This window comes from Cervus canadensis, chromosome 31 (genome assembly GCF_019320065.1).
Source record: "Cervus canadensis isolate Bull #8, Minnesota chromosome 31, ASM1932006v1, whole genome shotgun sequence".
Classification (NCBI taxonomy): Eukaryota; Metazoa; Chordata; class Mammalia; order Artiodactyla; family Cervidae; genus Cervus; species Cervus canadensis.
The window spans coordinates 32,118,561-32,132,742 of NC_057416.1; the positions used below are offsets into that span (position 1 = coordinate 32,118,561).

At 38.4% G+C, this 14,182-nt stretch overlaps 1 protein-coding gene across 1 annotated transcript in view; it reads left to right on the forward strand.

Moving 5' to 3' along the window:
- Window positions 1-2,419: 2,419 nt before the first annotated feature.
- Window positions 2,420-14,182, forward strand: part of LOC122432472 (disintegrin and metalloproteinase domain-containing protein 5-like) — a 131,756-nt gene continuing 119,993 nt past the window's right edge. Inside the window, exons 1-3 of the mRNA XM_043454428.1 lie at window positions 2,420-2,507; window positions 3,452-3,531; window positions 12,040-12,095. Of these exons, the coding sequence (XP_043310363.1) occupies window positions 2,453-2,507; window positions 3,452-3,531; window positions 12,040-12,095 (191 nt within the window). The 5' untranslated portion in view covers window positions 2,420-2,452. The remainder of the gene's footprint in view (window positions 2,508-3,451; window positions 3,532-12,039; window positions 12,096-14,182) is intronic.

Sequence of the window (14,182 nt, forward strand, 5' to 3'; positions counted from 1 at the left end):
AAATTTCCATGGACAGAGGAGCCTGGCCGGTTACCGTCCATGGGGTCGCGAAGAGTCCTGTAGGACTGAGACGGACAGACTGAGTACACACACACCCACAATGGCTATCCAACCACGAGGCTTACCCGAGTCCCAGTGTTTGCACCAGTGTTTGCAAATAACATTTGCCTGCTGATGGGTAACTATTGCTACTAGAAGGAAACTTTTTCTTCCTGTCAACTTGAGCATTTGAAAAGCCTCTTGATGAAAGTGAAAGAGAAGAGTGAAAAAGCTGGCTTAAAATTCAACATTCAGTAAACTAAGATCATGGCATCTGGTCCAGTCACTTCATGGCAAAGAGATGAGGAAACAATGGAAACAGACAATTTTGGGGGGCTCCAAAATCACTGCAGATGGTGACTGCAGTCATCCTTGCTCCTTGGAAGAAAATCTATGACCAATCTAGACAGCATATTAAAAAAGCAGAGACATTACTTTGCCAACAAAGGTCCGTCTAGTTAAAGCTATGGTTTTTCCAGTAGTCATGCATGGATGTGAGAATTGGACCATAAAGAAAGCTGAGCACCAAAGAACTGATGCTTTTGAACTGTGGTATTGAAGAAGACTCTTGAGAGTCCCCTGGACTGCAAGGAGATCCAACCAGTCCATCCTAAAGGAGATCAGTCCTGGGTGTTCATTGGAAGGACTGATGCTGAAGCTGATGCTCTGGTACTTTGGCCACCTGGTGTGAAGAGCCGACTCATTAGAAAAAACCCTGATGCTGGAAAAGATTGAAGGCAGGAGGAGAAGGGGACGACAGATGATGAGATGGTTAGGCGGCATCACTGACTCGATGGACATGAGTTTGAGTAAACTCCGGGAGTTGGCGATGGACAGGGAGGCCTGGCGTGCTGTAGTCCATGGAGTCGCAAAGAGTTGAACACTACTGAGCGACTGAACTGAACTGAATAAATATCAGAACGCTTTTTAAATGCTCAGTTCAGTCCCTCGGGCATGTCTGACTCTTTGCGACCACATGAACCGCAGCACGCCAGGCCTCCCTGTCCATCACCAACTCCCGGAGTTTACCCAAACTCATGTCCGTCGAGTCGGTGATGCCATCTAAGCATCTCATCCTCTGTTGCCCCCTTCTCCTCCTGCCTTCAATCTTTCCCAGCATCAGGGTCTTTTCCAATGAGTCGGCTCTTCACATCAGATGGCCAAAGTATTGGAGTTTCAGCTTCAACATCAGTCCTTCCAATGAACACCCAGGACTGATCTCCTTTAGGATGGACTGGTTGGATCTCCTTGCAGTCCAGGGGACTCTCAAGAGTCTTCTCCAACACCACAGTTCAAAAGCATCAATTCTTTGGTGCTCAGCTTTCTTTATAGTCCAACTCTCACATCCATATGTGACTACTGGAAAAACCATAGCCTTGACTAGATGTACCTTTGTTGACAACGTAATGTGTCTGCTTTTTAATATGCTGTCTAGTTTGATCATAACTTTCCTTCCAAGGAGTAAGCATCTTTTAATTTCATGGCTGCCGTCACCATCTGCAGTGATTTTGGAGCCCCAAAAATAAAGTCAGCCACTGTTTCCACTATTTCCCCATCTATTTGCCATGAGGTGATGGGACCTGATGCCATGATCTTAGTTTTCTGAATGTTGAGCTTTCAGCCAATTTTTTCACTCTCATCAAGAGGCGCTTTCCACTTTCATCAAGAGGCTCTTTAGTTCTTCTTCACTTTCTTCCATAAAGGTGGTGTCATCTGCATATCTGCGGTTATCTGATATTTACTAGTCACCAGGTAATGTAACGGAGAAGGCTATGGCAACCCACTCCAGTACTCTTGCCCGGAAAATCCCGCAGACGGAGGAGCCTGGTGGGCTGCAGTCCACTGGGTCGCGAAGTCGGACATGACTGAGCGACTTCACTTTCACTTTTCACTTTCAGGCATTGGAGAAGGAAACGGCAACCCACTCCAGTGTTCTGCCTGGAGAATCCCAGGGACTGCAGAGCCGGGTGGGCTGACTTCTATGGGGTCGCACAGAGTCGGACACGACTGAAGTGACTTAGCAGCAGCAGCAGGTGATGTAAGGAAAAGCCATTTTTAGCAAATGGCATTATGATACATTACCTTTGCACCTTCTCCTCACTGTAATTGGAAACTACTTCAAAAACCGTCAATCCAAGTGGAAGATACAAACAAAACCAGGCACCACCAGCCTCATCTGAGCACTGTAGCTTGCTCAGCCTTTCCTTCCTTCACAAGAAACCGGATGCTCTCTCCTCAGCCGCAGCCGCCCACCACGCTAGGTGCGCCCGCTGGCCCTCCCGGAGGCAGCCAGGAGCACCCCCCAGCCTTTTCCTCGCGAGCCGCGGGCGTCTCCCACCCGCGCTGGGCCCGCATTCGCCTCAACGCCTCAACCGTCACTGTTGGGCCAGTGTGGCTCCAGGTCAGCGGAGCCATGTTCCTTCTTCTAGGCCTTCTCACCGTCCTCAGGGGACTGCACGGAGGCCCCAGTAAGTCCAGAACCTCGCCTTCTCCAGTTGGAGGGCTGCCCTTGTCGGTCCAGGGTCCGGCCCCAGACCTCCCTTCCACCCCTTCTTGACGCTTGGCCTCGAGGTCTGCAGCCAAGGAGGCAGAGACAGCGTTGGCGCGGAAAATCTTTTCATTTCTCTGGGTGGTTTCCTTGTCTGTAAAATGGACAAAAATGAAAGATGTGGTCTTTTTGACATTCAGAATTCTGCTCTTCTAGAAATAATTGCATCGCCATGAAGAAGCCGTTTATCAATGAGTTCCTCATTGGTAACTGCAGTCTTCCACCCTCTCCGTGGAAAATTGCAGATCACCTTTGTATTCAATATTCTGTATCTTTCCCCCCGCCCTGCAAATGGTCCCAGTTTCTTGATGCAGTCCACTTTTTTAATTTCCATGTCTCTTCAGTTCACTTCGGTTCAGTTCAGTCGCTCAGTCGTGTCCGACTGTTTGTGACCCCATGAATCGCAGCAGGCCAGGCCTCCCTGTCCATCACCAGTTCCTGGAGTTTACTCAAACCCATGTCCATCGAGTCGGTGATGCCATCCAACCATCTCATCCTCTGTCGTCCCCTTCTCCTCCTGCCCCCAATCCTTCCCAGCATCAGGGTCTTTTCCAATGAGTCAGCTCTTTGCCTGAGGTGGCCAAAGTGTTAGAGTTTCATGTCTCTTGCCTCAGTGTAGTTTGTTACTGTTACTTAGTCAAACTGCCTGCCTGCAGATAGGAAAAGAGAGAGAATGAAACCTTAAGATTATAAAGGGTTAAAAAATGTATGGGTAAGAAGGACCAAAAGACAGCAGAAAGGGAAAGCAGATGCATATATTACACACAAAAAAGTTGGTAATGTAGAAAAACATGAAGAATTGGATTTAGAAATGAAAATGTCAGATTACAAGTATCAGAATAACTTTGCTTGTTTTTCTTTTAGATCTTCATAAAAAGTTTCTGCAGACCACAATTCCTGAAAAGATTTCAACGTCTGAGGCAATCAAAGATCCAGAAAATAATGTAATTGGGAAATAATATTTTTATTTCTTAAATTGTGTGAAATTGCTTTTAGTATCAAGACCATAGCTGCTGATGTTGGGCAGTAATTCAGTTCTTGGAGGCAGAGCTGAGTGCTCAGACCAGGTTCACAAGGAGGAACATTCACAAGGAGGCAAAAAAAAAAAAAGTGCATTTATTTGGGGTTTGTTAGGACTGCAGCCTGGGAGACACAGATCCAAGAAGCACTTGAAATATGTTCCACCAGACTACAAAATGGTGGAAGAAAGCTACTAGGTTACATAAATTGTTAAGAATTAGGATTGGAGCTGGCAAGAAGTAAGGGTGTCCATTAAGCAAGAATTGGGGTTGGAGTTTGAAATGATTACATAGCTGGGAAAAAGAGAGGGGGCCTGTAAAACTACATGGTTGCATCCAGCAGCTGCTAGCAGATGCGGTTTTGAAAATGAGTGGTGGTGCCCTTGAGTTTGATACAGTTCAAAAAATTCAAATTCTCGGTGATGCAAGAATTTGTCTGAAACCCCACCCACTGGTGGTCACCTGACTCCATTTGGGATGCCTGAACCATAGTTATATTCCACTTTGATTGTTAAATGATCTTAAACATGTCATCACTATTATCTCCACCCAAAGCCATGTATTTTATTTATTGATTCAACTCAGTAAGAGAATCTCTGCAAAAGTTTCCTGTTGTCTAAGTCTCATCTGGAAGGGATTTTACTTGCAAAACCTTGTGAGCAAGGCTCTTTTTTGTTTCACTAGAAAAATACTATGCAAAAAAAAAGGGAACATTTTCTTTTCTGCATAGTGATTACTTGCACCTATGGCTGTGCTCCAACAAGGTGACACATGTCCATCTTTCATGTTTCTGTAATTGCAAAGGGAGCTGTTTCATTCTTTAATTGTTGCAGTGGATTTTAACCTGGCACTTGAAAATTTGCTTACAATTTTGAAATAAATACTTATGGTAGTTGTGCATTTAGTCATTTGGGCAGAAAGACTGATGATACACAGTGTGAAAAACTATTATGGTGCCTGCTACAATTTCTTATATCTTCTTCCTCTGAATTTTTCTTAATCCCCCAAATTTGTTATATCACCTTCTTTGGTATTGTATAAGAAAATCATTTATTTCTTTTGCTTAGCCGTTAGTATATGCAGGCTTATATTTGACTTTCCACCAAGTTTGATGCTTAGTGAACAATTGCAAACCACACAAAAAACTTCAAAAAGGAACTTTTCTTCAGTTGAGAAATTTCTGCTGTTCAAAATATTCATTACAAGATTTGCACTTGTGCTTTGTCATTTTGGGATTTAAATATACGGAAATAAAAATGTAGATAACAGTTTAAAAACATTTAAAGAATTGAAAATATTGAATTGAAAATCTTGCAGCTGTGTCAGTGAAACTGTCAGATGTATAAACTCATAACTAATCATAAAAGAGCTGAACTGTTGAAAAGACTGTGAATTTGTGAACAAACTATAAATTGAACTTGATATGTTACTCAAAACAAATAATGACCTTACAATTTGCTTGTAAGGGCCAGTTGTAAACCCAGTCTTTCTGAAGAAAGCCAGCTAATCTTATATAAGGTTTTGGGAAGTCTAGTGTTCAGGGACCCATGGGCTTTCAGAAAGGAGAGTGTTTAGGTATAGACAGGCTTTTAGTTGTGTTGGTGCAGTTAGTTGAGACAGACTACTTGTTGGTCTTCTCACTTTCAGAATCCTCATCAGTGGATTGAAGCACTTACTGACTCCTGTCTAGAAGCTGTGACTGTCACTAATTGGCTGACTTTTAGAAACTTGGAGTTGTCATTGATTTGCAAACTTTCAGGAGCTAGTTATTTGAGTGTGGTTGTTGTTAACTGGCTGATTTTCTGATTGTACCTGGTGATAAAAATTATCTCTAATGGTACTCACGCAACTTAAGATTTTGGCCAAATGATAATTTTTTTCCCCCTTTTGCCCCTCAGTTTCTGTCTATAAAGATTTAATTTTATAGTTAATTTTAAAAATTGAAGAATAATTATCTGCAGCATTATGTTATTTCTGTGTGCAAAACATAGTAATTCAGTATTTCTGTACATTACAAAAGGATCACCTTGATAAACCTAGTTACCATCTATCACTGTACAAAGTCATTACAGTACTATTGACAATATTCCCCAGACTGTACATTTCATACTTGTAACTCACTTATTTTGTAACTGAAAGTTTGTATCTGTTTATTTCCCTCACCTATTTCATTCACCCCCATAACCCTCTTCCCTATGGCAGCTACCTGTTGTTCTCTGTATCTGTGGGTCTCTCAGCTTACGTTGGTTCATTTGTTTTGTTTTTCATGTTCCACATATAAGAGAAGTCAGATGGTACTTGTCTTTCTCTGTCTGACTTATTTCACTTAGCTTAGTACTGTGTTGTAGGTCCATCCGTGTTGTAAATGCAAGTTTTCACTTTTTGCGTAATACTATTTTGTGTATAAAACCATATCTTCATCTATTCATCTATTGATGGGCACTTAAATTGCTTCCATATCTTGGCTATTGTAAATAATTACAGTGAACATGGGGTGCATGTATCTTTTTGAATTAAAGTTTTTGTTTTCTTCAGGAAAAAACTCAGAAGTGAAATTTCTAGACCCTATGGTAGATTCACGGGGTCGCAAAGAGTCGGACACGACTGAGCGACTGAACTGAACTGAACTGAACTGATGGTAGTTCTGTCTTTAAAAATTTTTGAGGACCCTCTATAGTATTTTACAAAGTGGCTGCACCAGTTTACATTCCAACCAACATTGTATGAGGGTTCTCTTTTATCCACATCCTCTCACACTGTTATCTCTTGTCTTTTTGATCATAAGTATGAGGTGATATCTCATGGTTTTGGTTAGCATTTCCTGATGATTAGTAATGTTGAAGATTTTTTCATGTGCCTGTTGACCATCTGTATATCTTCTTTGAAAAAAATATCTATTCATATATTCTGCCCATTTTTTAAATGTGTTGTTTGCTTTTCAGATGTTGAGTTGTATAAGTTCTTTGTCTACTTTGAATATTGGTCCTTTATCATATATGTTTTTTGTGAATATTTTCTCCTGTTCAATAGGCTTTTTCATTTTGTTAGTAGTAGTTTCCTGCACTGTGAAAAAGCTTTTTAGTTTGATATAGTCCTGTTTGTTCATTTTGTTCCCCCCTGGTCTCGTGGGGAGATATTTAAAAAAATATTGCTAAGACCACTGTCAGTGAGCATACTGCCTCTGTTTTCTTCTGGGAGTTTTATAGCTTTAGGTCTTACATTTAAGTGTTTAATTGATTTTTCAATTTATTTTTGTATATGGTGCACGAAAGAGGTCCAGTTTGATTCTTTTCCATGTGGTTGTCCAGTTTTCCCACCACAATTTACTGAAGAGGCTGTCTTTTTCCTATTGTATATTCCTGCCTTCTTTGTCATACATTACTTGACCATGTGCGTGTGGGCTTGTTACTAGGCTCACTGTGCTGTTTTTTTGATCTCTGTGTCTGTATTTGTACTAGTAACATACCCTTTTGAAATCATACCGTTTGAAAACATACTGTTTTGTAGTTGTGTAGTATAGTTTGAAATCAGGGAGTGTGATATCACCTGCCTTGTTTTCTTTCTCAAGATTGTTTTGGTTATTCAGGTCTTTTGTGGTTCCATAAACATTTTAGAATTATTTATTTTAGTTCTGTGAAAAATGGCATTGGTATTTTGATAAGGGGTTGCATTAAATCTGTAGATTGCTTGGGGTAATATGGTCATTTTAACAATATTAATTCCTATAATCTGTGTACACAGTTTCTTTCCATCTTTTTATATCGTCTTTCTGTCTGTTTATATCGTCTTTAGTTTCTCTCATCAGTGTCTTACAGTTTTCTGAGTACAGGTTTTTTACCAGCTTGGTTAGATTTATTCCTCGGTATTTTATTCTTTTTGTTGCAGTTATAAATTGGATTGTTTTCTTAATTTTTATTTCTGATAGTTTGTCAGTGTATAGAAATGCAACAGATTTCTGTATATTAGTCTTTTTTTCTTGCAACTTTGCTGAATTCATTTATTACTTCTAATAACTTTTTGGTAGCCTCTTTAGGATGTTCTATATATAATATCATGTTACATGCTACAGTGACAGTTGTACTTTTGCCATTTTTATTTCCTTTTACTTATTTTTTGTCTGATTAATTTCACTAGGACTTCCAGTACCATGCCAAATAAAAATGATGAAAGTGAGGATCCTTGTTTTGTTCCTGATCTTAGAGGAAAAGCTTTCAGTTTTTCATGATTGAGTATATTAGCTATGGGCTTGTCAGACATGGACTTGATTATGTTGAGGTGTCATAGTGATGTTGGGTTTTGTTAAAAGCTTTTTCTGCATTTCACAATATTTTAACTCTTGAATTTGTTATTATGATATATCACGATATTTGACTTACAGATATTGAAATATCCTTGCACCTTTGGAATAAATCCCACTTGGTGTATGGATTTTTTAAATATATTGTTTAATTTGTTTTGCTAATATTTTGTTGAGGATTTTTGCATCTATGTTCATCAATGATATTGTTCTATAGTTTTCTTTTTTGTGTTGTCTTTGTCTGGTTTTGGTATCAGGCTGATACCTCACTGAATAAGATAGAGAGTGTTCCTTTCTCTTTAATATTTGGGAGTGCTTTGAGAAGGACAGGTGTTAACTCTTCTTGTAATATTTTGTAGGCTTCACCTATAAAGCCATCTGGTCCTGGACTTTTGTTTGTTTGGAGTTTATTTAAATTACTGATTCAGTTCATTATATTCTATTCATATTTTTTATTTCTTATTGATTTAGCCTTGAGAGATTGTACATTTCTAGTAATTTATCCATTTCTTCTGAATTGTCCATTTTACTGGTGTATAATAATTGTTCTCAGTACTCTCATGATTTTTTGTAGCTCTGGGGTGTTTGTTAGAACTTCTTTTTTATTTCTGCTTTTATTTTGGCTCTTGTTTTTCTTGATGAGTCTTGCTAAAAGTTTTGTGATATTTATCTTTTCAAAGAACTAGCTCTTAGTTTCATTGATTTATTTAAAAATCTCTATGTCATTTATTTCTGTTCTGATCTTTTTGATATCTTGCCTTCTACTAACTTTGGGTGTTGTTTTTTCTTCTTTTTATATAGTTCCTTTGGTGTAAGGTTAGATTATTTATTTGAGATTTTTCTTGTTTCCTGAGGTAAGACGTGTTACTAAAAATGTCCCTCTTAGAACTGCTTTTGCCATATCCCACATATTTTTGATCAGTTTGTTTCCATTTTCATTTGTCTCCAGGTATTTTTTGACTTGCTATTTGATTTCTGCTATAATACATCAGTTGTTTAGTAACATATTGTTCAGACTCCACATGCTAGTGTTTTTTTGTAATTTTTTTTTCTTGTTCTGATTTCTAGTCTCAGACCTCTGTGGTCTGAAAAAATGAGTGATGTGATTTCAGTTTTCTCAAATTTACTGAGATTTGTTTTTGGCATAGTATGTGGTCTATTCTGGAAATGCTTCTAGTGCCCCTGAAGAGTGTATTCTTCTTTTGGATGGAATTTTCTGTAAGAATCTCTCAAGTTCATTTGATAGTGTGTCATTTAAGGCCAGTGTTTCCTTATTCATTTTAATTTTCTGTCTCTATTATCTGTGTATTGATGTAAGTGAAGGGTTAAAAACCCTATTGTTGTTGTGTTACTCTCAATTTCTCCTTTTTTGTTTGTTAATATTTGCTTTATGTATTTACGTACTCCTATGTCTATGGGATTGCGCAGAGTCGGACATGAATGAAGCGACTTAGCAGCTGCGGCATGTTGGGTGCATATATATTTACAATTATTATATCAACTTGTTGCCTTGATCCCTTTATCATCTGTGCTGTTGGACTGTTATTCCTATCATCCTATATTCTGCTGCCTTAATTAATGTAGCTTTATTACAAGTTTTAATATAGGTCAGTACTGGTGCTCATACTTTTTTTTCAACACTTTGAAGAGGTCATTCCATTGCCTTCTGTCATTCACACAATTTATTAAGAATTGTTTTGAACGTAATGTGTCATTTTTCTCTTATTGATTTTGAGTGTTTTCTCTTTTTCCTTTGTTTTAAATGTTTGCGTATGACATGCCTAAGTTTGCTTTCTTTGTGTTCATCCTGCTTTGGAATTATATAATAATTTGACACTGTGAGTTGTTATCTTTCATAAGCTTTGAAAGTGTCAACTGTGAATTTTCCAAATGTTATTTTTTAGCCTTACCTTTCTCCTTATTTTTTGGATTATAATTGCATGAGTGTTGAAGTGAAGTGAAGTGAAGTGAAGTCGCTCAGTCGTGTCTGAGTCTTTGAGACCCTATGGACTGTAGCCTACCAGGCTCCTCCATCCATGGGATTTTCCAGGCAAGAGTACTGGAGTGGGGTGCCATTTTCTTCTCCAGGGGATCTTCTGACCCAGGGATCGAACCTAGGTCTCCTGCATTGTAGGCAGATGCTTTACATTCTGAGCCACAAGGGAAGTACATGAGTGTTAGACATTTTTAACTGGTTGCATTTCTCTTGTTATCTTCTTTGCATTTTTCTCTCTGTGTTTCAACATGGATATTTTCTCCTCACCTGTATTCCTGTCACCAATCTTAACCCCTGCAAGGTCTAATCTGCTTTTATACCCTTTCATTGAATTTTTAATAACAGATACTGTTTTTTTCTGCTGTACAATTTTAATTTGTTTCTTTATTACAGATTCTACACTTCTATCGAACTTCTCCATGTTCTCATTTTAATCAGTTATTTAATAGGTATTACTTGTAGGCTTGTTGTTATTCTCTATTTTTTATTTGTTTTTAATTTGATCCTGTTCTTTAGCATTTGTTATCATTTTTTTTTAAGGGAAAGTTGGTGTATTTGTTTGCAAAGGCCCCTATGACAAAGAAACACAAACAATGTGTCTTAAGTGACAGAAACTTATTGTCTCATAGTTTTGGAGGCTAAAAGTCCAAGATCAAGAGGTTGGTAGCATTGGTTCTTTTTGAGTACTATGAGGGACAGATCTGTTCCCAGCCTCTGCCATTAACTTATAGAGACCGGAGATTCTCCCATTGTGTAGGTGTGTCCAAATTTCCTTTTTTTAGATGGATACCACTTACATTGGATTGCTACTGCTGCTGCTAACTTGCTTCAGTCGTGTCCGACTCTGTGCGACCCCACAGACGGCAGCCCACCAGGCTCCCCCATCCCTGGGATTCTCCAGGCAAGAACACTGGAGTGGGTTGCCATTTCCTTCAATGCATGAAAGTGAAAAGTGAAAGTGAAGTCGCTCAGTCGTGTGCGACTCTGTGACCCCATGGACTGCAGCCTACCAAGCTCCTCCGTCCATGGGATTTTCCAGGCAAGAGTACTGGAGTGGGTTGTCATTGCTTGATTAGGGCCACACTAATGGCCTCTCCTTAACTTGATTACTTCTGTAGAGGCCTTGTCTCTGAATAAGGTCACATTCTAAAGTTAGGAATTCACATGTAAATTTGGATGGAGGGAGAAAACAATTGAACCCAAGCAGTTGGATTTGTGTATAAAAGTTTGTAGAAGCTCTGGATGATGTCTTTTTGGAATTTTTTCTTCCTGTCAGTTTTGTACATTTCTTGTTAATTGCATCCTAATTTTGTTGCTGTTTTTCCCCTTTCTTTTCATCATATTTATTTAATAGCAAGGCATTTTTAGAGGGCACAATTTTCAGGTCCCCTCTAGACTCCATTCAGACTTCTTTCCAGAGTGCCATTCAAGTGATTCTTCACAGAGCATTTGTCTATTGCAGAGAATCTTGTTTTGTTATAATAGAAAGTTGAAGAACTAAAAACTTTTAAATGGCTATTTCTCTTGCTAAAATAATTTTTAAAAATTAACCAAATAAATGATTTAATGAATCTTATAATTTCTGTTATCTTCTAGAGGGTTCTCTAGGCATGTCTGTGATCTTCCTCTGTTCTCTCCTACATTCTGTTCCAGAGGAATTTCATTGCTTGCATTTGATAAGCAAAGTGCAATGGTACTTGTTGTGTTATCTTGCCACAGGTGTAATACATTTCTTGTAGTTCTGCCTTTTGGAAGTGTCTGTTCCAATGAGCAGGAAAATTTACTTTCTAGGAGGGCTGGGAGTGAGCAAGAAATGGTTTCTCTCAAGTGAGGTGGGCATCTTGGCATTTACCTTGGGCATGGTGAGTTGACGGTGTGTGTCTTAGACAACAGATGATTATCAGCAAGCTTATTCCTCAGATATGTCAGTAATGGTGAATAGCAGACATGTGGGAATGCTCCCATGTAGTTCTCAATTCAGAATTCTGAAGATTTGAATATCCACATGGCAAGGGAAGCACATACAATAGTTATGTATTATTAATTTTGTCAATCTTAAAAGGATAACTTAGAGAAAACATTATTTAGCATAATTCTTGTAAGTGTTATTATTGATTTTTTTTTGGATGCTCACGTACAGGTGGCTTATGTCATTACAATAGGAGGAAATCCATATTTTGTCCATCTTACAAAGCAGTAAGTAATTATTTTATCTTTCAAAATTTTAATTTTTTGGTGTATTGGTTTTAAAAAATAATTATGCATAGAATCATTTTAATTCAAATGTTTATTAGATATGTGTATACATTTGATACCTATTATATATCAGTTTTTGGGTAAAGTCCTAAGCACACAAAAGGCAATGAGACAAGTAGTCTTAGTTAAATAATTTGTAATAAAGATGTATTCAGACACCTCAATAGATAAATGAAGAATTGTTTTATAATGCAATATTGTGATAAATGTGTAGATAGTATTCTTTGGAAATCAGGGAAGGCTTTTAGCAAAGAGATGACTTGAGGAAAGATACTTAGTTCTAAAAGAAGTGGGGTAGTGTTGAGGGGTATTCTGTTTTGAGGAAATCATCTGCAGGTTGATACAGAGTAGATTTTGTGGTGTGCAGAACGTCAGTGTGAGAGTGACTGAATGACATATTTTTTGAGGATAAAAGTAAAAGATTTTGGAAAAGTGGGCAGGCCAGATTGTAGAAGATCTGTAATGCCATGGTAAGGATATTAGAAGCCATAAATATTTTTAAACATGTACTTATATAGGTCCATTGAGTCTCGTAGGCTGTTTTTGAGGGGGTAAAAATGGAAGTGGAATGTCTAATTATATGATTATCTAATAGTTTAAGTGCATGATGATAGTAGCTTGAACAGTGATCATTGCACTGGAAAGAAAAATTCAGTAGATCTTAAGGACAGATTTGTTAGGATGATTGGGAAACAGTGAGGAATTTTGGATAATTTAGTTGTTGCTTAAAATTGGTGGATTATAGTGTAATAAAATGAGGGGTATTAATGAAGGAGATATTTATCTGAGGGGTGAGTTTGGTTTGCATTGCTTGTAAGATATTCAAGTGGCTTTTTTTCCATTAGGTATACAAATATAAGAATTTGAATCTCCAAGGAGAGATTAGCAATATAGCTTTAGCAGTAATTTAAAAAAATGAGAACTTACAGAGTGCTTACAAACATACAGGTGGCTAAAGATGGAATCTTGGGAAAGACCAGTATTTCTCTTTTTGGTTCTGCCAAAAGAGATCAAGCTAGAAGGGTCAGGGAGGTAGGAAGAGAAGCATGAGTGATGTGTGATTTAAATTAAGTGAATAGACAAAGTGGCCACAGTTTTAAAAATGATACCAGAAGTCCAATGCAATGGTTGTTTTAAAATTGTCTTTTGGATTTGACATTCTGGATCTTTTCTAGAGCAGTTAAGGGTGAGTAACAATTGACTAAGTGAAGAAACTGTGTGTAGACTACTCTTTTGATAAAATCTATTGAGAATTGAAAATATGTAGGGAATAGCGAGAGGAAGACACAGAAGCTGAAGGACAGTTATTCAGGATGATAATGACAGTAAACTTTTCAGTAGTATTAAGATAAAAACAGTAGAGAGGAAGAGCTTGAAATTACAGTACTAATAAAGTGATGTATCTTCAATACATGGCACAGAATAAGATGCATAGTACAAGTGTGAGGGTTTGCTTTGAACAAAAGAAGCAATCATTCTCAAAGATAAGGAGTAAGGTAGGGTACAGGGGATCTGACAGTGAGGTGACATGGAAGTTACTGAGACGATTGGCAGGAACGATGTCAAGTTTTTGTATAATTACTGAGGAGAACGAAAGAAAATTCTGACCAGGGTTATTGAGAAGAACTTGGTACTCAGTTAAGGTTCAGTTCAGTTCAGTTCAGTTGCTCAGTTGTGTCTGACTCTGTGACCCCATGGACTGCAGCACGCCAGCCTTCCCTGTCCATCACCAACTCCTGGAGCTTGCTCAAACTCATGTCATCAAGTTGGTGATGCCATCCAACCATCTCCTCCCCTGTCGTCCCCTTCTCCTCCTGCCTTCAGTCTTTCCCAGCATCAGGGTCTTTTCCAATGAGTCAGTTCTTCGCATCAGGTGACCAAAGTATTGGAGCTTCAGCTTCAGCATCAGTCCTTCCAATGAATTTTCAGGACTGATTTCCTTTAGAATTGACTGGGTTGATCTCCTTGTAGTCCAGGGGACTCTCAAGAGTCTTCTCCAACACCACAGTTAAGGTTAGTGAATGTGA